Source organism: Saccoglossus kowalevskii, chromosome 8 (genome assembly GCF_978046115.1).
Source record: "Saccoglossus kowalevskii chromosome 8, keSacKowa6.1, whole genome shotgun sequence".
NCBI classification, from domain to species: domain Eukaryota; kingdom Metazoa; phylum Hemichordata; class Enteropneusta; family Harrimaniidae; genus Saccoglossus; species Saccoglossus kowalevskii.
Window position 1 is genome coordinate 9,315,233 of NC_140648.1, and position 27,978 is coordinate 9,343,210.

The 27,978-nt window shown below is 34.9% G+C and overlaps 1 protein-coding gene across 1 annotated transcript; it reads right to left on the reverse strand.

The window, feature by feature from the left end:
* Nucleotides 1-2,328: 2,328 nt before the first annotated feature.
* LOC100369304 (uncharacterized) lies at nt 2,329-27,949 on the reverse strand. The gene is made up of 18 exons (XM_002731173.4): nt 27,826-27,949; nt 24,955-25,062; nt 22,417-24,381; nt 21,582-21,852; nt 19,643-19,897; nt 18,196-18,365; nt 17,460-17,610; nt 15,878-16,114; nt 14,539-14,745; nt 13,274-13,431; nt 12,217-12,475; nt 11,472-11,569; nt 11,269-11,362; nt 10,910-10,974; nt 7,054-7,482; nt 5,460-5,923; nt 3,374-3,532; nt 2,329-3,124 (listed from the first exon to the last, which is right to left on the reverse strand). The coding sequence occupies exons 2-18, from the start codon at nt 25,006-25,008 to the stop codon at nt 3,034-3,036; spliced, it is 5,127 nt and encodes a 1,708-aa protein (XP_002731219.1). The 5' UTR covers nt 25,009-25,062; nt 27,826-27,949; the 3' UTR covers nt 2,329-3,033.
* Nucleotides 27,950-27,978: the final 29 nt, after the last annotated feature.

The window sequence follows — 27,978 nt, forward strand, 5'->3', positions numbered from 1 at the left end:
ATCTCATGATTGTTCAACCCTCACTAACATGTATTGTCTTCAATGATGTATATTGACAGCATCATATCCCTAATATATTTTTTAACAACCCTTCCTGAATTGCCTGAAGAGTTAGCAATGTAGGCAGGATTCTGGTAGTCCAAGGGGTGCACACATACTGACACTGACTCACTCAGTATGTAAACTTGTGAGGTTTTGCAGGATTATACACAACTTATTTGCTTCGTTCTCTGAATAGAATTGCACCTTGATCCATAGACAACTCGCACACATCCAAATATTAGCAGAATGCTATATTAGTCTTCATTATATCAGATCCTATATCAAAGCCACATCATGCAATCAGTAACAATGCTTGGAGCACACTACAAGCTGAATTAATGGCAATTACTGGAGACATGTTCAACATTAAATCAGTGACAATGTGTATAGATTATTACCGCAATTCAGTCCTTATCAATCAATCATGGAAATCTTGTATTGCGAAAGAACATTCAGTAACTGAACAGTGATATGCTTTGCTTTTAGCAAGAAATGTTCATGTCCAAGATACAATTAACTTTTTACACTATCAGGAATCTTTTAGGGCTCGTTAACATGTATCACAACCAATTTTAACCATTTTATTGCAGGTGAAACAGGTTTCTCAATGATAGTGAATTAACCAATAGCAGTGGAAGTTGGTAAAGAGTACTTGAAGAATGAGAAGCCCTCAAAGATAAAAGACTAATAGAAATCTCATGAATACCAAATCAAGGAAGGTTGAATTTGATACAATAATAACTTTATTGACTCCTTGGAAATAAATTTACATTATATTCCTGACAAGTCCATAAAAAACAAGTCATTGTCAATGACACGTCCCCATTCCGTTCATATTTGAGTGACATATACATTCAAAGCAGATCATGACCGAAATCTCAGACCACTTTCAGTGGTCTGATCCGAAATGCACCTGCATATGTACAACACATGTCTCAGATACGGATTCAGAACTGAATTCTTGAAAACAAAATGGCCGCCAGTCGGCCATTTCAAACACGATCCAAAAAAAAAATGACATGCATCAAGGTCCTATTATGTATGTACCAAATTTGAACAAAATTTTCATTTAAATGTTCATTGCCTATTCTGGCTTTTACAAGTTTTTGTTTTGTGTGTCTGCCTTTTTTTATTTCCAAATTGTGAAACTTTGTATACCATTTTCTTTTGTCAGTTCTTATAGTCTGTTTTAAAGTTCTGTTTACTTTTTATACATTTACAGATCTCTTTTTAAGTTCTCCTCATACTATATGAATGATGTTGGGAAAACTGTATTACGAATAATATGAAACAAACCCAATAAAATGGTATTATGTACATTTTAGAACACTTAATCATCCCATGTCAAGAAGTAAAATTTGAAGATCATGTCATAGGAATCAAACCATTTACACTACATTTTCTTTTAACTAATTATAGTTACTTTTATCCTTGTAACACAACATATTACATAAATAATAAAATAAATAAATCGATTTTTACATTTGAGTAGTTGTCCACTTGTTGATCAATGCTAGGCGCACGCAGACCAACATGACTGGTGCGAGTTAACATACAGATTCACTGCATTCATTGACGTAGTAACTTGTGGAATCTGATGTTGGTTGACATCCCATTTTTTATTTTAAAACTATTTTCATGTGGTAATTGCCATGGCAACAATCTACACAGAGTACTATTCTGGTTGTATACTTTTATTCAAGCAATACTACTTTTTGGCTTGTCTTTGTTCTAACAACCCACTGAAACTTTGATAGGAAATATATTTCTTTTCAACTTTAGTCAATGAAAAAAATACACTTCAAAGGTAGGTAAATTCCTGGGACATCTAAGAAGTCAAAGTCAGTATTTATTGAACAGAATGGCAAGATCAAAACACTCATTTATGCTTGCCATGTGGGAAAATCACTTCCACAAAACTAATCATGCACAACACCTCAGTTGCAGGATAGGTTTTAAACCTTTAACATTAATCACAGCAGATAGAGCCTATAAGCTAATGAAGATCGATTGCATCTTGATACGTCCACTTATTCCGCAACTACTTATCTTCCCCTCACACTGGGAAGATGGATGAGACATTATATGCAGAACAGTTTTAACATTGATTATGTGTATTCCGTCTGGATACATGGAAACCTACCTTTGTAGTATATTTTATCAATATGTATTTTTCACATATTATGTCCGCCTATTTATCTCAGACTCTCCACCACTGGGAACATTCATCATTTGGTTACTCAACAAGTACCCATCACACACAGATCTTCAAAATAAAGATGACAATCCAGTACAACTCATTCTTTATTATATACATCATGTACACACAATATAAAATGCACTACTACCCCAACCCAACAAAGTATCAATCCAAACGTTTTTTGTACTGGCCCAGGGGCACAATTAATACATTAAATGAAAATTGATGCTTATTATCAGGGATAAATAAAGACGAGATCCACTTTGTGTATTTATTAAAACTAGTCTGAGCTGAATGACCATGGATAATCACAAGTATTAATATTTAACAGTAAAAATTTATTTTCTATAAATGTACACATTTCCTGGGCATGGTCCATGTGACCATTCACTGGAGCAATGCTACATGCTGAGTAGGGCCACTCGAAAGTAAAAGATTTGCAGTTTGCGAACACATAACAGTAAACATTTACGTATTTTAATATCAAACATATATACATTAATTCAAGGAAGTACACCATTGTTAAGCAGTGGGAGTGAGCTACCAAGAATGCTGCAACAGAAGACTACCCTTATATGTTGATTGCCTAATACGAGTGCAGTTGCTAGCATGGTGTAATTAGACATCCAAAGGAGATGTATCCAAGACAAGTAAAATTAGTATGGATATCAGTGTGTTACATTAATTGACCCATCAAATCTAGCAAATCTACAAATGGAATTTTGTGGGTTAAGTTCATCAAGAGTGTTCTTGCGTTCCAGGTCTTTATGGCATTGCAGATAAATGGAATTCTATGTTGTATGGTCAGTGAAAGCTTTCGTAAAGGTGTTCAACGTGGATTGCGGTAGTGATAGTGCTGCCTGGTCCAAATAGTGGAGAAATCTAGGAATATCAAAATATAAAGTAAATGAATATACAAGAAAACATTGCTCTGTTAATACACAAGAGGGCGCCAAACAAGTTTAATAGCATACATGTTCTCTGGTCACCGCCCCGTGTGCTCTGGTCAATCAATTCCTAAAATATTTTTGGGAATATAAAAGCATGCTAACGAATCATTCTTCTCGCTAATAGTAGTAAACCTTGTATGGAGTGAGCATGTGGATGTGACTGCGTACTAAGATAACCTACCTTCGTTTGGAATTAGTGGCTTGTCGATACTGTTCTGATCTACAAATTGCTCTAAATGTTGGCAAATAATCCATTGTAACCCCATAATGATTGCACTGTACTGCCAATGGCAGCATGCAACATGTTTTGTAGTTACAGTCCTTTGGACTTGCATCATAACTGTAGATAGATAGATAATTATGTTTATTTGAACTTGAAAAGAAAAGTCACACACTGACTAATACAATTGAGCAAAAAATACTAATACAGAGAAATATGAATACAATAAATACATACAGGAAAGTAACACATTTATATAAAAACAAAATGTGTAATTATTTATTCTTTCTTTTTTTTAAAGACTAAATACTACTACCTGACCTAATATGGTCACTGAGCTGATTCCATAAATGCTTAGTAGAAAAAAGAATTTAAAACATAACGAGTATTTTTGACTGATGGTAGTCTTCGATTGTTTAGATAGATGAATTTGTTTTAGGGAAAATGAATAATAACAATTGCTTGGCTCGATATAGTCTTACATGTATATACCAAATTATATATCACATGTTGTATGTGGGCGTAATGTGGAACAGAGTTCCTAATTTAAAAAAGTGTTGTATAATCGATATTGTAATCAGAGAATCCTCTCATTAGGCTTATCCACTTTCTAACATTTCTCTGTTCCATAATATTGCATTTACATTCTAATGTAGCTGTGAAATAGGTGTAATTTTGCATCACACAAAATTACACTTTTTTTAGTCTTTGTAATACTGCTAGTTGCTTACCCACTTGTGTGCAACAAAATATGATATTTCATTGATGAATTAATTGTGATATCAGATTCATTAGATCCAGTGTGTGGTAAGTTTTACTGAAATAAGATGTCTGGTCACATGTGGAATAATCAAAATAGCCAAGTTTAATTTAACTTTGAGATCAAAATCAAAGTACCGGTAAGTCTTGATGCACCTAGAATTTTCCCCAGATTATCTTTACTGTCCAAAAATCCCAATTACCTTGGTTCACTCCATACATAAGGAACACATTAATATATATACATAAAAGATAAGCATCACTGTATCATTATTTTCAACAATACCATTGCAACATTTTATCATTCTCCCAACCAAATTGTATTCTGCCACTTCTTGTTTTGACTTCTCAGTCAGACCACATGCCCAAATCAAGACCAAGACAAGCTAATCTCTTCACTCAATAGATATCATTTGGTAGAGATTTTGGTACCATAGCACCCCCCCCCCCCGATCAATCACATAACAGTGTTCGGGGAAGCCACTTTTTGCTTAAAGGTCATTTTCAATAGGCTAGGCTGGCTTCACAAACAAATACCAGCATGGTTTCCATCTGTTTTTCCTAATAGATGATTTTCTGTACAATTGCGAGATCTCGCAAGATGCATGAAAGACGCGCGTCGAACATCTGCCGCAAAAATCGAACGATTTCATTTTGAAATTCGAATTTCTTTATTTCGTAGCTCACATCGACCGGCCAATCTTTGACAGAGGAATATTGCTTTTGAATACCCTTTAATACTTAATCAAAATTGTCTATCTTCAAATGTGTACAGCACATTATTAAGCATGGAAATGCCCCCACGAGATGTTTGACGACACAACAATGCTATGACCTTTGTCCTGTTTTTACGTTAGATTTCACGCATAACGCGTGATTTTTTAAAAGAACAATGATAACAATGATAAGTGATATATTGTTTCACCCTACTTCTCCACCAAATGGTTAATTTCTTATGAGAATGGCTATACATAATTGTACATAATTAGCCATTTGGCAAACCTTAATTATTTCTACTAGTCCTGAAATGACCAACTTTTTTTTATTTGCATCACCATACACTCTCTAACATAGCACAAATGCAGATGTAGTACTTCCCTTTTATATAGCCTTACAGTCACTATCAGCAAAAGTACATGGAAACCACAACAATGTCAGTCAAAGTGTCACCATGGAAACCACAACAATGTCAAAGTGTCACCATGCCTACAGTATTTAAACAGAACTGACATAGCAGACAAATCCATTGTTTGGATATTTGCAGCATTAGACGACAAATTTTACTTACTTTGTGCCAGATTCCATTGCAATGCTACATGGTGGTTCCTGCTTGCCGTCTGTCCTACTTCTATGATGTCCAAGTCTCATTTGCTCCTTCCTAAATCTGTCCATACTCAATACAGAGATACAACTATCTATATCCCTCATTGTTGCCTTAAAGTTATAATCATTATCCTCCGATTTGACCGGCCGATCACTCAAACCTGGCATTGTTCTTGCTCCCCACCAGGCACAGTTGTCGTAGCGATTGATGACCGTACTTTCAGCAATTCTCATATTATCCGCTTGTGACATACTGTCCATGTATTCACTCCAGGAATTCAATGATTCCTGTATGTTTTTTTTGGAATCTGATAGGTTGCTATGGCAATATTCATATACAAATGTATGATTATTGTAGTTATCACACTGCACATGTTCTTTCATTGACGATACCATGTTAACTTTCATTGACAAACTGGCATTGTGGTCCTGCAAAACAACCATAAAGAGGTCATTTCAAGTCGAGAAGATGGCAATGTGCTGTAAGCATGCCATGAAAATATAAACATGTAAGATAGTAAAGAAATGCTGGAGTAAACATGTGCTGTAAGCATGCCATAAAAATATAAACATGTAAGATAGTAAAGAAATGCTGGAGTAAACATGTGCTGTAAGCATGTCAACACAATATAAACATGTAAGATAGTAAAGAAATGCTGGAGTAAACATGTGCTGTAAGCATGTCAACACAATATAAACATGTAAGATAGCAAAGAAATGGTGGAGTAAACATGTGCTATAAGCATGTCAACACAATATAAACATGTAAGATAGCAAAGAAATGGAGTAAACATGTGCTGTAAGCATGTCAACACAATATAAACATGTAAGATAGCAAAGAAATGGTGGAGTGAACATGTGCTGTAAGCATGCCATAAAAATATAAACATGTAAGATAGCAAAGAAATGGTTAAGTGCATGCACATGTTTGGCTCTAAATTGCCTAGTGTAGGTCATGGTGGCTGGAGAAAGACGGCAGAAAATGTAGCTCAGTGATTTGATACCGTAAGTGTGCATCAGATTGATTCATGCATGCAGTACAAGTTTACTTCCATGAAGTAATAATTAAACTGAACTATATTCATTGTTACTTGTCTCCTTTTTATGTTAGCTAACAAACAGATGACTAGATGCTCTAGTTCCTTCTAATTCAAGTTGCTAGTGTACACGACCTGAACTGACAAAACTACCAATGAAAGTTGGATACAAGGACAGATGCAATCTGAACTCACGAGAGACGTATTTATATCTATTGAGGCATTGGAATCTTTTTACAAAGATTATGTTCAGGCAATAACATTTTTTGCATGCGTTTCACAATATATCACTGAAAAGTTAGTGTGAAATAATGCAGTTGAAAATGTCCTTGTACGTCTGCATTAGATCGGTTTCTGCATTAGATCGGGCATTAGATGTTGCACCATGTTCTATAACAGTTATATTTATACGATATTATAATCTTGGAGCCTCTGCTTACATTGAATTTTAATTAAGAAGCTATTAATAAAACTAGATGGAGACCAAATGGAGATCAGACTGGTTCATATACCAGTAGCTACCTTTATATTGTGATGCAGTCCACCAGATCTCCCTGCAATGTTTTGAAGACCCAAGGTACTCTCATAACAGAGGGTATTCTCAGATGGCAGCTCATAATAATCTCCTTCCTGATTATCTTCACTTTCCATTTGCTCATTGATTCCTTGACTCTTGTAATATTCAGACACGACAATTGTTTTAATTTCTACGTCTATTAATTTACGTAGAAATCGTTCTTCAAAGCTCTCCCCTTCATTTTCATCATCTTCGTCATCGTAACATGAGGTGATCATATCCGCACTTCCCCCAGATTCTATCCAAAACTGTAAACTTAAAATACTGCGTCTGATATCGCAGTTATGAAATTTTACTACTTTTTCTAAATCATAATGGTTTGTTCTAAAATTCTCGGCCAAACATAACAGTTGTAAATGCGTTGTGATACTGGCCTGCAATAAAACAGACATAAAAGTTACATTACATGTACATGTACTTGAAAATTTAACTATGATTAAAATATTGGGTGCTGCACAAATTTGATCCAATATGTAATTGACAGCATATAACGCTGTGCGAACTCAAACAATGTACGATTATTTGCTTCACTGGAGTATCACAAATAACGCAAATCCAAATAAAATCAAAGAAAGCTTAGAAAGAACTCCCATGTGCTGAGAGTATTGGAGACACATTAAATATAATTCGAAATTACTTAGCTGAAAACTAATTATGCAAATCAGAAAATTAATATGACCAGATTTGAGTGTAAAACTAATGAGGTCTGCGCAATGTAACAGAACCAAAAAATTATGAATTATTATGCTTATTAGGGAATTAATATGAACAGATTTTTACCCCAAACTAATTAGGTTTGTACATTGTCCTAGAGCATCTTTGTACTAAGTTTCATTGAAATGGAATAATTAACACTGCGAAAACTCCAAAATTTCGACCCCTCTAAAAATTTGACCGCCTATTTATTTGCCGGGTTTCGGTGTTTTATTTACCTCCAAATTTTCGACTCCACTAAAAATTGCCGACTCATTCTTATTCGAAAATTGCGACCAGTTTTAGTTTTCCCCCAAACGAAAAAAAAACCGATGTGAGCGTTCAAACGGGACCTTCCTCAAAGGCATGAATCCGGGTTTCTGATTGACTGAGAGATTTTTATTTTATTGGTAACGAAAATATATTCTAAATAAACGAAGTTTCAAATAAAAACGAACACAAAAATCTCGGCATGCTGCGTTTCTGAATTGTTGATTATTACTGTACTCAGTAGTGATTATAATAATGTACACAAAATAAATTTGTTGAATGGTTATGAAATACAAATAAAAGTCAACTTAGTTTCATCGTAAGCGAATGATTCCGGTCTCGTATAAACGTTTGATGCTGTAGGATATCCGCCATGTTCTCTTAGGTCAAATAGGTCAAATCGCTAATTAACCAATCAAAAAGCTGGATGATGCGAAAACGGCATGATTTTTTTTAAATAAAAAAATTAGTTGTTTTTAAAAAATAAACTGGTCATCTGAAGAATAATTTAACATTGTTCACAGTGATAACAGCTCATTCTCGAAAGGAAGCTTACCCGCTCACGCTAGTCACGATAAAAATCATACACGTGTACTCTTGAATAGACAGACGTCAATGACTACGGTAAAACTTAGACTCTATTTTAGCCGGCAGGATTGATTGAAATGTCCGAAAAATGACGCCAAAATACACCTTAAAAGTCCCATTTTATTTTCTTAAATCCCATTATATTTTTTAATCCAAGGGCGAATTTACGGCAGAATTTGGTCCCTCAAATCACCGGTACGGTGCTCAAATAAGGGACACGTGAGCTTTGATTCTAACCGGATACATTGCACTGGGTCGGGGAGATCGTTTGCTAAACTTCCATGTATCTTTTGTCCAATGGGTACCTGTACTTCGAACATTCACAAGTTTTCCTAGGTAGTGCGAGACAGCTTTGTCTTTTGACCTATTAGTTTTGTGCTGACCTCTTCTCCGCGTCTTGATGTTTTGTTTTGCTTGTCATAATACTCACTGATTGATGACTTTGTTTAGATTTTGAGTTACAACTCGGCCACGACCTTTGCTTTTACCGTGAAACATGAGGAAGTTTACGTCAATTGACGGACATTGCATTTTTTAAAAACTAATGAAGCACACTGTCTATCATCCCCATTTTTTTTTGCTGATTTCTATTCTGAAAAATTCGACCGTCCGAAAATGCACCTTAATTTTGACTCTAAAAACACGTCACATTTCTAACACAAATTATTTAAAACCAGTCGAAATTTTGGAGTTTTTACGGTACTTTAGATATCAGTGTGAAAGATTAAAATTGGTTAATTATGCAAATTAGGTAATTAATATGTACAGATTTTAACCCACAATTATTCAGGTCTGTCTATTGTCCTACAGCATCCATGTACATTCATTGATATGTGATGTATAGTACCTGAGATATCAGTGTGAAAGTTGGTTAATTATGCAAATTAGGTGATTAATATGCACAAATATTTACCGGAAACTAATTGGGTCTGCATAATTCTAGATTCATTGAAATATGATGATTAGTACTTTAGATATCAGTAGAAAAGCTGAAAATTAATTATGCAAATTAGGTAATTAATATGCACAATTATTTACCCTAAAACTAATCAGGTCTCTGCATAGTCCTAAAGGATCTATGTACCAAGTTTCATTGAAATGCGATGATTAGTACTTGAGATACCCGTGGAAAAGCTGAAAATTAACTAATTATGCAAATTAGGTGATTAATATGCACAAATATTTATCGAAAACAATCAATCTCTGCATAGTCCTTGAGTATGTAAGTACCAAGTTTCATTGAAATGTAATGCTAACTACTTATATCAAATGCTGAAAATTAATTAATTATGCAAATTAGGTAATTAATATGTACTGATATTACCATAAAAACTATCAGGTCTGTGCAGTGTCGTATGACATCTATGTACCAAGTTTCATTGAAATGTGATGATTAGTACTTGAGATATCAGTGAAAAAACCGAAAATTGACTAATCATTATGCAAATTAGGTAATTAGTATCCACGGATTATTACCAAAAACTAATCAAAACCTAGCATTAGTTCAGAGCATCTATGTACCAAGTTTCATCAAAATCCAATGAGTGGTTGTTTAGATATCAGTGGAACAGTCATGGAACCACTAAAAAATAGCTAATTATCATGCAAATTAGGTAATTAATATGCACGGATTTTTACCAAAAATTAATCAAATCTGCGCATATGTTCAGAGCATCTATGTACCAAGTTTCATCAAAATCCAATGAGTGGTTCTTTAGATATCAGTGGAACAGTCATAGAACAGCTAAAAATTAGCTAATTATCATGCAAATTAGGTAATTAACGAGCATGGATTTTTACCAAAACCTAATCAAATCTGCGCATTGGCCCAGAGCATCTATGCACCAAGTTTCATCAAAAACCAATGTATGGTTTTTGAGATAGCAGTGGAACAGTCGGACACACATACACACATACACACATACACACATACAGACACACTAACTGCAAAGACTCCCATTTTGTGCTTCGCACATGGGAGTCAAAAATAACTATTTTACATGTAAATGACCAGTTTCAACAAAAAACTGTTTACTAAATTAAAAGTATCGTTCTGCGCCCTCGATTTACATAATACAAATGATTGCTATAATCAAACATCTCTATAAACCAACCAATGTTCAGTGTTGGTTTCAATGTATAAGGATATACTGTAAAATCGGTATTAGAAGCCATTTAATATAATAGTGGTTTTTGGTAAAAATTTGTGTTAGTATATAATTCTAAACTTCTTTGAAAAGCAACACTCACCACAGTGGGGGATCTGAATACCAGTCGTTCATATTCACCTTCAAGCTGAGATGCAGATATTGTATCTGTCAAGGAATAGCATGTTATTATACATCTTGCATCGAAAACAATAAAATTTACTATTCCATATCTGCACTCAACTATTTCACAATATATTACAATCTGAGGTTATATATTTGAGATCAACATTCTCTGATTTATTTTCAATCACTCCATTTATCCTTGCACATTATGAATTGCACAAAGATTACCCAGGACGCAACATTTTCTGTATTGGGAGAATTAGTTAACAAAAATAACAAGATAATTGAAGAAATAATCTGTTGACACACATAAACCTAATTGATGACACTACCTACCATTAGCTGTCATGATGATTGGTCTCTTTGTTGTTCCAATTAATGTATTGATTGCAGACCAGAACCCTTTGTCGTCATCAAATATCACATCAACCTACAGCAAAGACACAATATAATAAGTGTTTTTGTTTTCATTTGAACTGTGTGAAATGTTCAATTGCAGTCCGTAGCCTAAGAGAAAATGATGGAGTATAAAAGGTTACCTCTTCAATCAGTATGAGTGAAGTACTTGCTATTTTCATTTTGGCAACATTTGAGTCACTTATTGTGTCTTTAGGAGAAGCTTTTCTGTTCTTTTTCTCTACAAAACAAGAAAATATCAGTGATGATGAGACAAGTTTTAGACTATATATCTAATATTAGTACATAGATCTAACATGATGTATTTTTTCCAGATGCAACGTAATGCACTATACCAACACAAATACACATTTTCAATTACTCATTACAAGCAGACACCTGCATTCATTGACTTATTACAAACAGAAACCTAGTACTTTCAATGACTCATTACAAGCAGGGGCACCCACTTTCATTGACCCATTACAAGCAGACACCTGCTTTCATTGACTTGTTATAAGTAAGGACATCCACTTTCATTGACCCGTTACAAGCAGACACCTGCTTCCATTGACTCATTATAAGCAAGGATCCCTGCTTTCATTGACTCATTACAAACAGGGGGTTCACTTTCATTGACCTGTCACAAGCAGACACCTACTTTCATTGACTCATTATAAGCAGGGGCACCTACTTTCAATGACTATTACAAACGAGGGTACCCATTTTCATTGACTAATTGCAAGCACACACATGGTTTCATTGACTCACTGTAAGCAATGATACCCACTTTCAATGACTCATTACAAGCAGGGGCCACCCACTTTCATTGACTCATTACAAGAAGACACATGCTTTCAATGACTCAGTACATGTAGCATTACTCACTTTCATTGATTTTTGAGTTTCTTTTCTTTTTATTTGCTACTTTATTATTTGTTTCTTCTGGTTTCTTTACGAATGATGAAAATGCAGAATGGATCTGTTTTTTCTTCTTCTGTTGTGTAGTTTTTTCTTCAGCAGAAAGAAACTGACTGAGGGCACCACTTCCTGACCCTTTTGACACTTGATGAGACTGAGTGGCTTCTTTTAATTCTGATAAGATATGTTTACCGCCACGCTTGGATGATGCATTAACTTCAAAAACCTATAAGTAGATAGTTCCATACAAAGACTAAGTTTTTTTATAGAATAAATTGAAAAAACTGACAGAAATACAAAAAGTTACTTTGTATAAATTATGGATATTAGTTGGTGTACTGAGTATATGTATCATTATTATACATCTGTCACTGTAACGCCATAAGTTACAGCGTGTCGTAATTTTGCGTTATTTTATGGGGTATTTCCATCCTATCATATTAGGAAATGCGAATGCCAAATATGGAATTATTACGCGCGTATGTATGCATCCTCTAATAATAAAAACAAACATGGCTGCCACCAGGGTTTGAGTGGATTCCACACAAAGAAGTTTAATGATACTGTTCTAAACATTTTGAATTTCAGCATTCCCATGGTGTATCCTACCCTCAGACAGTACACTGTCGCATTGACCTCCACTGCCTGTCAATCGGTACTCCTGCTGTACTGTCTTCATGCATACTTTGAGGTATCCTCGTAATAATCTCATCATATTTTCTAACATATTTCTATAATATCAATGTATGACAGTATTCAAAATTTGAGGCCAAATTGAATATTAACTCGTTTTTAATTTAGCGAATATAGCTCTTTGCAAAAATAAAACACAATGAATAATAAAGATATATACAGTAACTAAAATATCTAAATAAAATATCAGAGTATTTTGAAAGCACCAAGACACAAGGAGTATCAAAAGGATTAATGTCACCTGCCAAAGATATCAAGCTCTGTAAAAGAGTACTGCTAATCCTTCAAGGTACTGTCTTGTCAGGTGAATGTGGGAAATTAAATATTTTACCTTAAAACCGAGTTCCATGGCACATGCATACACTGCAGATGTTTTACCAATACCAGATGGCCCAGCAATCAGCATAGTATTACAGATTGTATCATCTTCGTCAATGTAGTCGCTATCATCACTGGCAAAGTCACTACTATCATCATCAAACCACCATTCTGAAATACATAAATGTTAATCAAATAATGAATTGTACTTACTAAATACTGTAGAATACTTTATTTTCGCTATTTTCGCTGAAGGGATGATTCCGTGAAAATAAAATCCAGTGAATATACTTTTTTTCCTATATTTCACATTAATCTCATCAAAAATCAGTGAAAATAAATTCCAAGCAAAACGCCCAAAAAGCCTTTTCAGCGAAAATTAATTCCAGCGAAAATAAAGTATTCCACAGTATTTGCTTTTAGATTGTATTATATTCTTTGTATATACAGGTATAATCCCCATTCCAGCAAACCATTCACTCTACGTTTACCAATCAATCCATGAATAAATATGCAATTTAGTAATCTATACAAATAATGTAAATTGTCATTTCAAAGTGCTGATTGGTGGTGGTGGTGGGGGGGGGGGGGGAATAGGCAAGTATTTTTCTGCATACTTGCATACAAATTTGGTTTGGTTTATAATAAATTATATTCATGGATGAGAAAGAGAATTTAAATTTTCAGCTAAAAGTAAAGTAGCCGGGGTCCAAGAACTGTAGTTGATCAAATCGTTTAACAATACAGACACTGTGCCCAGGACCTTGCACTTGCCGATGAAGTCACTCAATTTTTCAGTTACCTCTTCATCTTTCTTCCCAATTCGCACAGTCAAAGTCACTTCCTTGTCAAGCCATGGCCAACGAAATTTTTTCCTAAAGTTTATATCGAATAAAATGGCGCCGTTGGTGAAAAGAAAAAAATGAAAGCTCTTCACTGATTGGCCTGTCAGAGCAAACCCAGCCAATCCTGTTAATTGTTACATATTACTTCAAACACTTCGAAACCACTTCTGATTTTACACTGATACAGGCCTCTTGCAGTCGACAACAATTACCCGACAGTGTGTTTACTTCCGGTGAATGAACAAGATTTGTATTCTTACCCCCCCCCCCCCAATTTTCTCTTCGGATTTAGACGTTTCAGAAAATCGATCCGTGGGGCTTAGAAATTTGCGGAAAATTCTCATTCCTGTATATTAATAAACAGAATCATGCACAAATAATTCAACAGGGATTTCATATTGCATCATCCCTGTTAGCATGCAATAATTATTACCATCTGATTTAATATCTTCAGTTTTAGCTTTTTTCTTCTTGGCTTCTTTTTTTAACTGTTTCTTGAGTTTCCTTGTTTCTCTGTCACTTCTAGCTTTCCATTCTCCCAGCCAAGAAAATATCTTCTTTACATTGTCTTTATTCCCTATTATTTCTGATGATTGACAGGGTTGGTATTTATCAGTCCACAGTCTATCACAGCATTTATCTAATGAACATAAGAAATGTAAATATAGATGCAAATGATTATTTTAACTTGTAACTGTGCACACATACATGTAAGGACAGTTTCATATGCTGACTATTTTGAAAGACGAAGCAGGGTGAATTCTGAAAGCAGATACCAGGATATTGTCATGTCATTCGCATTTGACTCAGAACAGCAGAAATGGATTAATGGACTTTAAATGCAAATAGACATCAAGACCTCAAGACCTTGAGAGAGCGAGAGCAAAAATGCCTTGTTATTTGCCCTTCATATAAGTATTCTATTCTCTCTCGCTATCCTATGTAGCAATGATATGCGTATTTCAAACAAAATGAAGGAAAACAATGAAACATTATTTGAGAGGCAAAAAGAATTCTTGTGGCATATCAGCGTTATCTCTAATACTGATCTGGAAAGAGACATCTTGGAAGAACCGAGGAAGAAACTTTAACACAGATTTGTAGCATGCAAGAACAGTACATTGACAGACAGAGCCTGCAATTGAATGTACACTGATCTGGAAAGATACATCTTGAAAGAACTGAGGAAGAAACTTTAACACAGATTTGTAGCATGCAAGAACAGTACATTGACAGACAGAGCCTGCAATAGACCATTTTCCGTACACTGCGAGAATCACGCGTTATGCGTGAAATCGAACGTAAAAACAGGACAAACAAAGGTCATAGCGTCGTAGTGGCGTCAAACATCGCGTGGGATTCGATAAACGTGAAAATATTTTGGGGGCATTTCCATGCTTAATAATGTGCTGTATACATTTGATGATAGACAATTTCGATTAAGTAAGGGTATTCGGAATCAATATTCCTCTGTCGAAGATCGGCCTGTCGATGTGAGCTACGAAATAAAGAAATTCGAGTTGAAAATCAAATCGTTCGATTTTGCGGCAGACGTTCGACGCGCGTTTTTCATGCATCTCGCGAGATCTCACAGTTGAACGGAAAATCACCTATTGAATTTACACTGCTGAATGAGCAGCTAGGTGAAATCAAACCCACAACTTCCCTGAACATGCTAAACCACTTACTGCAAGGCATTAACAAGTGTGACGATGTGTGCATGTATTGTCTCACATCCATACTACATTATAAAATAAATTTATTCTGCTTACCAGTGACAAGCTCATTCTTCTCTGGATTAATTAGTTGGACTTCATCACTTTCACACTTTATTTCACCCACATCACTTTCCTTCACTTTCTCTTGTAATCTACGACTACTTCTACGTTCCCGTTTATTACAACTCTCTCCCAAGCTTTCCCTTTTTTTTTTCCTGCTGCCTTTCCCTCCTTCCACATGTGCTGTGTTTCTTGATTTAACTTTTCCACTGCTATTTTCATTTGAATTGCCTGTGCCAGAGAGTAAAAATGAGTTAAAATTTCAGTCAACATTCTTATTCTATACAGAGGCATGTAAAATAGATTGCGTAAAACAAAATTCAAACATAGAAAGCATGGCTCAATATGACAGTGTGATGGTTTTAGACAGCGACAATAAAACCCTCTAATCAATACAACAGCCTGAATGGTCTAGCAAGAATAACTTGGTGGCAAAATGATAATCATTATTTTAGGTATGTAGTCAATTGGTACTTGAGGCTGTGCACACAATTGTGAATACAAAAAAAGACAACAAACTCTGCAAGGGACAGTCAGTTATTTTTTTGGTGTATCAACATTTTAACTACTTATTTTTAAGCCCAGTTGGACTAAAAATTTTGAAGAATGGCAGAGGAACTAGCAGTATCTGTAACTCAGACTACAGTTAATTTGGTGCCCTTGATACATCAGTCTCTGTCAGCTAATGAACATGTACTGATGCCTTAGTCCTAGATCCACAGCATGGATCGTGTTGAAAGCAGGTGGATGCACAGCAAATAGATGTTTTGATCAAGCAGATGAGCAAAATATGAACAAGTAATTGTAATAACTTTGATTTATCTGTAAAAATCTCAATTACACTATTAATTTGGCGCAATTTGCTTAACTTATTGAGTACGGGCAATAAAAGTTAGTTTATCCCTGGTGTATGCATTCCAACTATAGCAGGATCTATGGCAGTCTTTGAGTTGGTAGTCAGCGACTGATGTAAATAATGCCCACTGTGACAATAGATACATCAGGGATATATACATTCCTATATATACATCAAACTGTCAGCTAATAAACATGTACATGCCTATGTATACATCAGTCTGTCAGCCAATAAATATGTACATGTCTATGTATACATCAGTCTCTGTCAGCCAATAAACATGTACATGCCTATGTATACATCAGTCTCTGTTAGCCAATAAATATGTACATGCCTATGTATACATCAGTCTGTCAGCCAATAAATATGTACATGTCTATGTATACAACAGTCTGTCAGCCAATAAACATGTACATGTCTATGTATACATCAGTCTCTGTCAGCCAATAAACATGTACATGCCTATGTATACATCACTCTATGCATGTACATGCCTATTTATACATCAGTCTGTCAGCCAATACACGTGTACATGCCTATTCATATATCAGTCTGTCAGCTAATAAACATGTACAGGTCTATGTATACATCATTCTCTGTAAACTAATCAACATGTACTCATTTCTATTTATACATCAGTGTCTGTGAGTCTATGAAATAAAACACTAATTCTCTTCAGTAACTGGATTACATACAAGTGTAACAGAAACTTAAACTTACTCGCTGGATTTGATTTATCGGAATCCAATCCTTTATACTTTTCCAAATATCTTTTAAACCATCTATTCACAGGAAATCCAGGATTATTTTGACCAATCTCTTGTAGTAACTGTTTTCTCACTACATATGATAAATCTGTTTTTTCACAACTCTGTAAAAGAAATTTGATAATCCCACAGTTCAATGTCTTGCACAAATTGACCCAACTTATTACTGTTCTAGAATATATATGTACACATTTATGTTAACCATACTTTTTTCTACATGTAGAATGATCAAAATAATATATAATGATCCCCAGTCTACTAGAAACACACACATGCAAAGTATCTGCTCTATTTGTAGTAAATGACCAATTCTAAAGTGTTTCCATGGTCAAAATCAGTGTGCCCTCTTAAATACATATTTTCCCTATGAATCAAGGTTTTTGAGTCAATAGTGCATCAAAAATCATGTCTATCATCATCTCATTTGGATTGCAGGGCACATCAGTGGTTCAATATATCATTCATTTTATTTGAAACACAGAACAACAAAATAAATCTGTATACAATAAATGCAAATTTTGGTTTAAAGCACAGTGGTGGTCGTCGCGCAGCGCGTGTTCGAATTTCATGTAAATAAACAATGTATTTTACACACGTTGTATACGTTGCTAGGAGTCCCATATCGAACAGGACGCGGCGCGACAACTGCCAACCTTTAAGAGCAAATATGTTAACACTAGATAACTTACCTTGATCAGAGCTTTAGAGATTTCCATTCTATCTAACGCTGATGTAAAACTGCCAAGTTTCAATTCTTTAGCTGAGATCGTAACTCTGCAAATCTTATTTAGGAAATCTTCTCTGAGAGTGAAATTAAAATTTGGATGACTGAGATTCCACAAAGAGTTTCTAGCCGCATCTAGCAAAAAGTCAAAGTTGAAAATCTTTATAAATTCAAGGTTATATATTACTGTGGAATACTTTATCTTCACTTAGAATTTACTTTCGCTGAAAGGATGCTTCAGTGAAGATAAAATCCAGTGAATATACTTTTTTTCCTATATTTTACATGCAACTCATCGAAAATCAGCGGAAAAAAATCTGTACAAAACACCCAAAGTCCTTTTCAGCGAAAATAAATTCCAGCTAAAATAAAGTATTTTACATTATACATATATTCATAAATTTTATAGAGTATTAACATTTGTGAATTTCACATTATGCAGAAAATATGAACACAGACATACTTCAATCATATCAATTTCATGCATGGCACAGTCCCTGTTAGTAAAAAAATTTAGGATAATATAGTTTTGTTTATAGTCATATATATGGAACATAAACATGTCAGAGATATGGATTCAAAAATTGATGGCTTATTATGATTTTTTAACATTGAAATGACTGACATTCAGCAATCATGTATCTGATTGTCAAATGAGTACTTGTCCATACAGAGAATATTGCTCTGGAACAGCATTAATTAAAACAAAATGGTCATCGGTCGCGATTTTAAATCTGATAGTCAAACCAATACATCTGTATATTTATGACATGATGTATAATGAATAATATTATATAAAATGTAAGAACCACATTCATTAAAACAAAATAGCCGCCAATCAGCTATTTTGAATCCCATCTGAAAAACAAAATGACATGCATCAAGGTCCAATAATGTTCAACATATGTATCAAGTCCATCTGTAAAAATCCTAGATCCGGTTCTGGATTGAATGACAGAAATGCTTGATTTGGATGATTTTTCAGCACAAAAATGGCCACCATTCAGCCATTTTTAATCAGATCGTCAAACCAATACATCTGTATATCTATGACACGATGTATAATAAATTTACACAATTTGAACATAATCAGTCAAAGCATGTCAGAGGTATTGCACTAGAACAGCATTCACAAAAACAAAATGGCTGCCAGTCGGTCAATTTGAATCCAATCTGAAAAACAAAATGGCGTGCATCAAGGTCCTATAATATCCAGTGTATATATCAAGTTTGAAAAAAATCCATCTGTAAACAGCCAAATTGCGGTTCCTGAATGCCAGAAATGCTTGATTTTGATGATATTTCAGCACATAAATTGCCGCCATTCGTCCATCTTGGAGTTTGGAATGGTAAGGTAATAATAGTGACTGTATGTATGAAATAGAAAAAAAACTTTCTTGTACTAAACTTACCCCTTTGTTGCACATGACTAACTTGAGGAAGTGGAGCAGCTTTCAAATCTTCCCCGGTCTGTTTTCGAGATGTTTCAGCCATACGACTTAAAAGCATATTACGCCTCAACAAGAATGCTTCATCGTCCCAAGAAAATTCTTGACTGCTTTCATCAATTATTACAAGTGGTTTTTTTATGGGAGTAATTTGTTTTGTATTCACAGTCTCAGTGTTTTTTTTCACACCAAACATTGAGAAAAATGGTGCAATATTTCCTGTATTGAATAAAATAAAGCAATGATTTAGAAAAAGAAATTATACGAAGAATGCATTCATTCACCTATAACATCATAGTGAAAACTTTCAAGTTTATTCTGTTCAAAGAATTGTTTGTTCTAGTTGTCCTCTCAGGAATTTATTTTTCTGGTGTTCAGCAGAGAATTTACCTAACCTGAGACGAAGCCCATGTTTAGATGCTACAGAAATATACGAGCAGAAAATGGTATTTTTTTTGAGAATATGGCAGGATTTTTTTTTTTTTTGGGGGGGGGGGGGAGGGGGGGGGGGGTAATATATGTAATACCAGAGGTACATTACTTGGGGTTTGCAACGTGCATAGTACTGTATGGTGACATCATGTCAAGATCCCATTCAAGTCTCATCTCGTAGATAGCGAGACTGATGCTACGACCTTCTGACATGATATAGGCAGTTTGTAATAAAACAATAAAACATGTATTACCACATTCATATTGAAAAAATGTAATACATCGAAAATGTACAGAAATTATAGTTATCGTAATCCGTCATATCGTGAGCAGCTATTTTGATCCACCTGGACATCCGAGTATTCTAGTTACCTAGGGCATGCGCATTCGCATTTTTCTGAGTTGGAACGCTTATGCAAGAGCGAGATTAAACAGGATCTTGGTATCATGTCACCGTAGTTGCAAACCCCAAGTAATATACCTCTGGTAATACCTACTATCGGTATGTACAATGTAGATAAAACACTGAGTAGTTGCACTATTATAATTTATTAGAATCAAACATTGGGCCATTCCAGTTTACATCTGCACCCCCCATGTTGATGTGGTCGGATTTCCAGCACTGTATGATGGGGAAAATACCCCGGAATTCCAACTGTATATGAAGAAACAGAATCTGGAAATCCAGACGAGTATGGAGTATGGTTACGAAACAAAATATGGCCTAGTTTATCTCGCCACATACCGGTTGAGGTTGGATTTCCAACAATATGACTAAAAAACTTGGAATTCTGACTGTATATGGTAAAGAAATTGGGCCAGCATGAAATAGTTATTACTGAAATTAGATAAGGATGGTGGCACGAATGAGCTCATCAACACCGTGAATCAGGACTAGTTTGGATTTCCATTATCAAATATAAAAATTTTGAACTTGGTAAATTAGCATATGATGAGAGTTATATTTGGAAATCCTACTCTGTATGGTGGCCCAATGGAACTCATCAACACCATAAGTAGGAACTATAGTTTTGAATTTCCATTACTGTATGGTGAATGGTGATTTGGAAATAAAACTTTGTATGACTTATACACCCATGGAAATTATACCCTGTATGAAGTAAACACACAAGCTCATCAACAGGGGGTGCAGATATAAACTGGAATGGCCCATTACAAAATAATATTTTCTGAACACACATACATACATAACAAATAAAAAAGACGAATCAAGAATATATGTACTTGTATTCTGTATTAGAGAACTTTGCATATTTAACAACATCTTAGTTGTGAATTGAATATCATAGATTCAGATCCTCCAAAAAAATATAAGTTTTCAAAAGTGAAACATTGGAAATGCAGTTTTATATATGTACATGTATGTAGCGAATGGATACCATGTTTGCTAAAAATTCCATATACGACATGACTAAATGTTTCAATATATGTTACGTATAATAGTACATACCATTATCAACACCTGTCTTTTCTTCCCCTTTGGATTTCTTCCCAAGTACAGAGTTTATATTTCTAACTGGTGTTCTCTTGTTACTTTCTTCTGGTGAATCTTCAATTTTTATAACTTTTGTGTTTTTATTCACTGCCTTCTTACTCTTTGCTGGCAACTTCTTAAGACTTTTAGAAATAATCTTGGGTTTGGAAGCAGGTTTAACCTTTTTATGTTTTGTAGTCTTTGCTTTCTGTAGTATCTCCTGAGCCTTGGCTGCTTTCAGGATCGCCTATATAAAGACGGAAGTTATGCAGTGAGTCCCAGATCAAAAGTCTGAAGGAAATGAATGCTCATTTGCAACATTTTGATGAACATAGGCATAGTGATCAAGTTTTGTGTTGATGAAACCCATGTGTCTGCTGCAATATCTGTGAAAAATATTTATATGAAGTTTATATTCTGACTTCAAGATACATGAATTCTCTTGAAATCCATCCATATTGTGTACAAGTAACCATGTGTGCATGTTATTTAAAAGCCAAACCACATGACCAATGCCAAAGTGCTTCGAAAACTTTAATGAGCATCATCGACAGATTACATTACACTGTGTTGCAGGTTGGGAAGTTCTAAGAGAAAGATTCTCATAGTCTCCAAAGTGCTTGAGAAGTTTCTGAAGCCTAGTAGCAGCTACAGTGTTCAAGTTCTTGGGCAAAAAAAAAAAACACAACAGAAGAAGAACTTGAACAAAAACAATAGGTGCCAAGGGGCTTGTACGATAATGTATGTTTTACTTTTCTGAACAATTAAAATACTGCATAAAGGTAAGAAAAATGTGTTTTTTATTACTTACACTGGTTTTCCTGGTCGTTGGTTTCTTGGCAGAATCTGGTGAGCTTCCTGATGAGCTTTTCTTTAACCGGGTAAGTCTTATTCTGAGTGGGCTGCCTCTTTTATACCCTACATCCAGAACAGTTGACTTGTAAATTGACCTTTTTGACCTCTTTGAAATCTTTTCAGTCTCAAAATCCGAATCAGAACTTTTACTTGACCTTGGGCGTCCTCTTTTACGACTGCCAACTTTATTACAAGGATCCTGGATTTCTTTATGGTTCGTCCGTGTCACCATTTTATTCCTCTTAGTTACATCCTTTGCCCTATTTAAATTATTGTCATTTTCAGAGACTAATTTACAAGGTCTCCCTCTGCTTCTTTTTTTGATAGAGACTGATACAAGTTCAGTTTTCTCATTCAATGTTTTACTTGTATTGATTGTATCTGGATCTGTTATTGTACCTTTCATTACCTGTCCCTGGAAGCGTTTCCTAGCAGCTATGTCAATATTTGTATCGTCGTTTTCACTCTTGACACAATAAACAATCTTGCCACATCTGTTCTCTTCAACAATCTCTGGGGAGACGCATACCACATCAAGATCTTTTTCACTTTGGGATAATTTCTCCCTCCTCGGAACATCACCTGGCTCTTTCGCAGATTTGTCTTTTACAGAATGAGACACTTCAGAGGAACTTGTTTTACGCAACTGAGTTTTTGTGAAGAAACTGTGGAGTGGTTTCTTGTTCTCTGGTTTACTTCCCTCAGATCCACCCAACACAACAACACTCAAGTCTGATTCATTCATATCGATCACAACATTGGATTTTCGTCTTCTCTGATGTTTAATACTTGCTGGTGAGTCTATAAATGTCACATCAGGGGAAGCAGGTCTTTCAGTGGAGCAAGCTGGAGAAGGAGGGCCATGCACAATGGCTTTGGTTGTGATTATTTTACCACAAATCTTTATACATTCTTTAGCTGTTGTACAGTCTTCTTGATCAGATGAATTACTTTCTTCTTGTGACTTTGACATTTCAATTGTGTCAGAAAGAAATTGTTCATAGCTAACAACTTCAGTTTCATCACCTTCTTTAGACAATGTACATGTAGATGCCATGCTTTGCTCATCATCATCATCGTCGTTGCCGCCGCCGTCATCATCATCATCATCATAGATGTAATCATCTAAATCATCATCAGAATTTTTTATTGAGTCAGCTGCAACAATTTTCTCAAATGCTGTTATTTCCAGTTGCAATGTTTCAGTGTCTACATCACTGTTATTTAGTATGTTTATATCGTTGCGCTTTTTACCACCTCTGTGTTTACTCTTACCATGATACACATCACCGTCAGGTATTACTTTTTTCTTCTTCTTTGATTTCCTTTTTCTGTTATCACTTGAATATTCTAATTTAGCAGATTTAGCAACTGGTTGTAAAACAGCAAACTCTTCCATGGAGCAGTCTAAAGTATCCTGCATCTTTCTTTTTCGATCCATGTTATTCACATCAATTTCCAGCTGGTTCTGTAACTGCACCATCACAATAGTGTCACTCCCACTACACATGGATACCGTATTTGATTTCCGTAACCCTACACCATTTTGAACTATCTCTTCACTGTCTTCAATTGATCTGAGAGCTACATCATGTAGTTCACTGCTATTTGTATCTGGTAGTTTTTTCTTCGCCTTTCGGGTTTCCCTTTTCCCTTTATCTTTTGCCTTCAGATTGTAAGATAAACAGCTTGGCACAAGCCTGTGAATCTCTTCGTCTTGCAAGTGTGTTTTATCAGACAATTTTTCACTACCATTTGGAGTTTTGTCTAATTTCCTAAAATAACCAAAAAGATCCTTGGGCTTTTCCGCTGATTTTGTATCTTTAGGCGAAGGCTTGAAAAAATTAGTGATTGGAGTATTCCTTTTGTTTTCTTGAGGACTTTTCTGACACCTCAGGGGAGAGTCTTGCTCTATACATTCCTGAAATACAAGAATTAAGGTATCCATGTAAAACCATCTGTTGACCTCTTATCACATATCTATCATTATCTTTAGAATTTTTTTTATTATCTAATATACCATTTTAAAATAATAGAATCACACACAAGTTGCTCGAATGCAAGTATAATGATACAAGAATACAACAAATAAATGTATATCTGGTTCAAGAGGAGTGCTCCAAGAATACAACACAAACACATACATCTTGTTCTAAAGCAATAGCTATTGCAATAAGTCTTAAATTTGCTCAATAATTTGCTGGCAACTTAAGTTACGACTAAACAGATAGCCAACAATTTCCCCGATTGAATTTTTAGAAATTAATTGGGATTGAATAGCACTTCATTGTCTTTTATCATTCATGTATTATTCACTCATAGACTATTTAAATTGCTCACAGTGCTTCACAACTGTACTTCAAAATAAACCTTGCAGTAGTTACAACCATGAAGACGATGTATGTTATGGTGTCAGTAAGGATCCTTTCATTTGAAAGAGTAGCACTCATGGCCAAATATAACATGTTAAAATAATAATAATAATGTTCTGTACCTGCTGCAGATTTACTGCTTGCCCACAATTAGATGCTATTCCAATCATTGCCATTGATATTATAGTAAACTTAATACACCTCCATCAAAGATCAAATATTGTAGTCATCTGAAAAAAAAAGTATCATAACTTGTTTTAAAGTTGTAATGTCAGCATAATTTGTTGAGAGCCTTTGAGATGGAGAGGGGAACATAACACATGTACAAATCATGTGATAAATTGAAATACGCTATTCATCCATTTAATTATGGGTGCTTCAAGAGGAGGAGAGGAGAGTTTTGCAGGCCGGCAGAAGTTATAACATTGTTGTGTGCATGTTGATCTGTGCATACATTTTAAGGGGACGCAGCTAGATGCCACGTAGTTCAAGTCTGCATGTATTTTGTATGTCTTCACTGGAGGACGCTTGCTAGGTTGTATACGAGTTGCATTAGATCGAGAGAAACAGATCCCTTGTAGAAATATGACAGATCAATAATGAAAATCTATTATGATTATAAGTGAACCTGAGACAAAAAAAGGTTTTGAATAAAATTGAAAAAAGCTGTTGAAATTTGTTTTCGTCGCTGTAAGTACAATCATATATGCTGAATTGTGTCATCCATTTTGCCGAGCGAACATTAAAATCTTGACCTACTCTACTATTACTAGTCATCAACTTTCTACTTTGCATATTGATCGCAAAATCTTTTTTTGTTTTTTGTCAGGCAAATGAATCCAGAATCAATTGGGTATTAGTATGTTATTTTAGGATGATTTTTTATTGGGTTTTGTATGAAAGTTGCATTAGTATTATCACAGTGTTTTATTTTGATTTTTGACAGAATATCTTTACTATTGAGATGAACTAAAATAATGTGTCTAGGGGGTTTATTGTTGATAGGTGTAGTGCTTTTAAAAAATGTCCCTCAGCTTGCTTAAGCTGCAACAAAAGAACAGATTTCAACACGGACCTTTAGTCAAGAGAGTTATGTATCGATGTGGGATGACGTAGCCTGCAGGAGAAGGTGTGATGCAATGCTCGTTCAAGAATTCTTTTTATTTAATTTGGTACCAACTCCAAAATGTAGGTAAATTTATATCATTTTTAAATAATCCATCAAAACTTAAACATAGCATAGCCGCTGAACGAAAGTGTCAATGTGTTGTTGACACTCCTGCCATCAGTGAAAAACAGCACAGTCCAACATGTCCAAGATGGTGGACTGTGAACTCAAGACATGGTTTGGGGGTTGTAATATAACAATCACAATCAAAAGTTTATACTATTGTTGGTATACTATGCATAATTATACAAGAATGAAAAATTACATATGGGCCTTGGACAACTTTGAACCTGGGTCTAGCTTTCTATCATTTTTTCTATCACCATTTCCATATATTCTCTACTGAAAACCAATTTTAGTGCAAAGTAAAGTCAATTTTTTCAATACATACATGTACATGTATGTATGGCAATTGAGTTGATCATCACGGCTGTTGTCAAAAGATGCCTGACTCATTGATTGAAACAACAATGCTACATTTGATTTCATGGTATACTCCTTTACGTAGTTCAAATCGTATTTTTTTTTTGTATAAAATCAAAATTTGTTTCTGTAAATAAAAAGTGTTCACTTGAAATTTACTTCCATGTAATGAAAACTTCAAGTGAAGTCAGCCATTTTCTATATTTGCATTTCTGTTTTTGTCTTGAGATATTAGTAATGTTCCCACACAGCTCCTTAGCATGGGCTAAGAGATCAAATACTTTAGTCCATATATAGAAAACATGCATGAACACGAGCTAAGAAATATGGATTAAATCTAGCTCGTCCAGATCCTAGCATGGTCTGACAAAGTGTGCGTGAACATGCACTTAGCTCGACTAAGTGCCCAATTGAATATTTGGTATTAAATTCATAACCATTCATTTTGGTATGCTATTTCTGACATGACAATCAATGTTAGATTATCTACAGATAAATGAACCAATGATGAGAATCTGTGCTACTTCTTGTTATCCTGCAATCTGCACCTTGGTTTGGTATTGTGTTGTAACAGTAGAACTAACATGTATACCTTTCAAGATACTCTAATGGTAATCACAGTTAAAATGACTGAAGATTTTGTATATTCTTAATAAGTTGGGCGTTCCTTAGCTTGTGCTAAACACTGTTTCCTCTGCGTGTGACTGCATTTGGATGTATCCGATAACGATATGCAAACTATGAGTCAGCTTAAATCTTAGCCAATATAGCATGAACACTACTATTGAAAACAGCCAATGTGATGTATTGTCATTATGGTAACATTTTCATAATATTGAAAAAAAATCTAATAATACAAATAAAAAATGACACACAGCGCTACTCTATATGCCATTCTAGACAACTGTTGGTGTCCTCAAAACAATACTATTTGGGTTGGTGAGGGGCTTAAGTGCCCTTCCCCTCAACACGTCCCTGTCAGTGGCAGTCAGCACTGTGAAAGGCGAGTGTATGAAAATAATTAGCTCAAAACAAAAGACTGAAGTACTGTAGGAATAAAATCAGGTCACTCTTCTTTCTTATTTCTCTGAATATTATTACCATTTCCGTTTGCGAACAACAATGATTGAATAAATACAAAAACTTGGATCTAATAATTTGATTTTCTCAATCTGTGTTTAGTGTAATATTCGTTGTTGTGAGGAAAACGCAGTTTAGCATCTATGGTTCAACAATCGATTGCCGATTACGAGTACAACAGATGACGAATAAACACAAACAAAGATGAACATCGGCGGTGGTCGCGATGAACTGATTTTGTGATGCTTCGACAACGAAGAAAATGTATTACATTTATCTATGTGGGCTAGAATAATGAAAGATAACTTACAAAGATTCCTACCTTATTTTGGTTACTGTGAAACATATAAATTCGGAAAATATAGTTAACTGCTCTCTCAAATTGGGCATCTCAAGATACAGATAACTAGGAAAAGGCGCCAACAAGAGTGTGACCTATGAACTTCGCAAATAGCCAATCGGCTGGAAGGATTTC

Coding starts and splice junctions, on each gene's coding strand:
- LOC100369304 (XM_002731173.4), bottom strand. CDS start 25,008: ATGGCAATGATTGGAATAGCATCTAATTGTGGGCAAGCAGTAAATCTG. Junction 21,853..22,416: donor CAACGACCAGGAAAACCAGT/GTAAGTAATAAA, acceptor GTCTTTATATAG/GCGATCCTGAAAGCAGCCAA. Junction 10,975..11,268: donor AATCATCATGACAGCTAATG/GTAGGTAGTGTC, acceptor ATTCCTTGACAG/ATACAATATCTGCATCTCAG.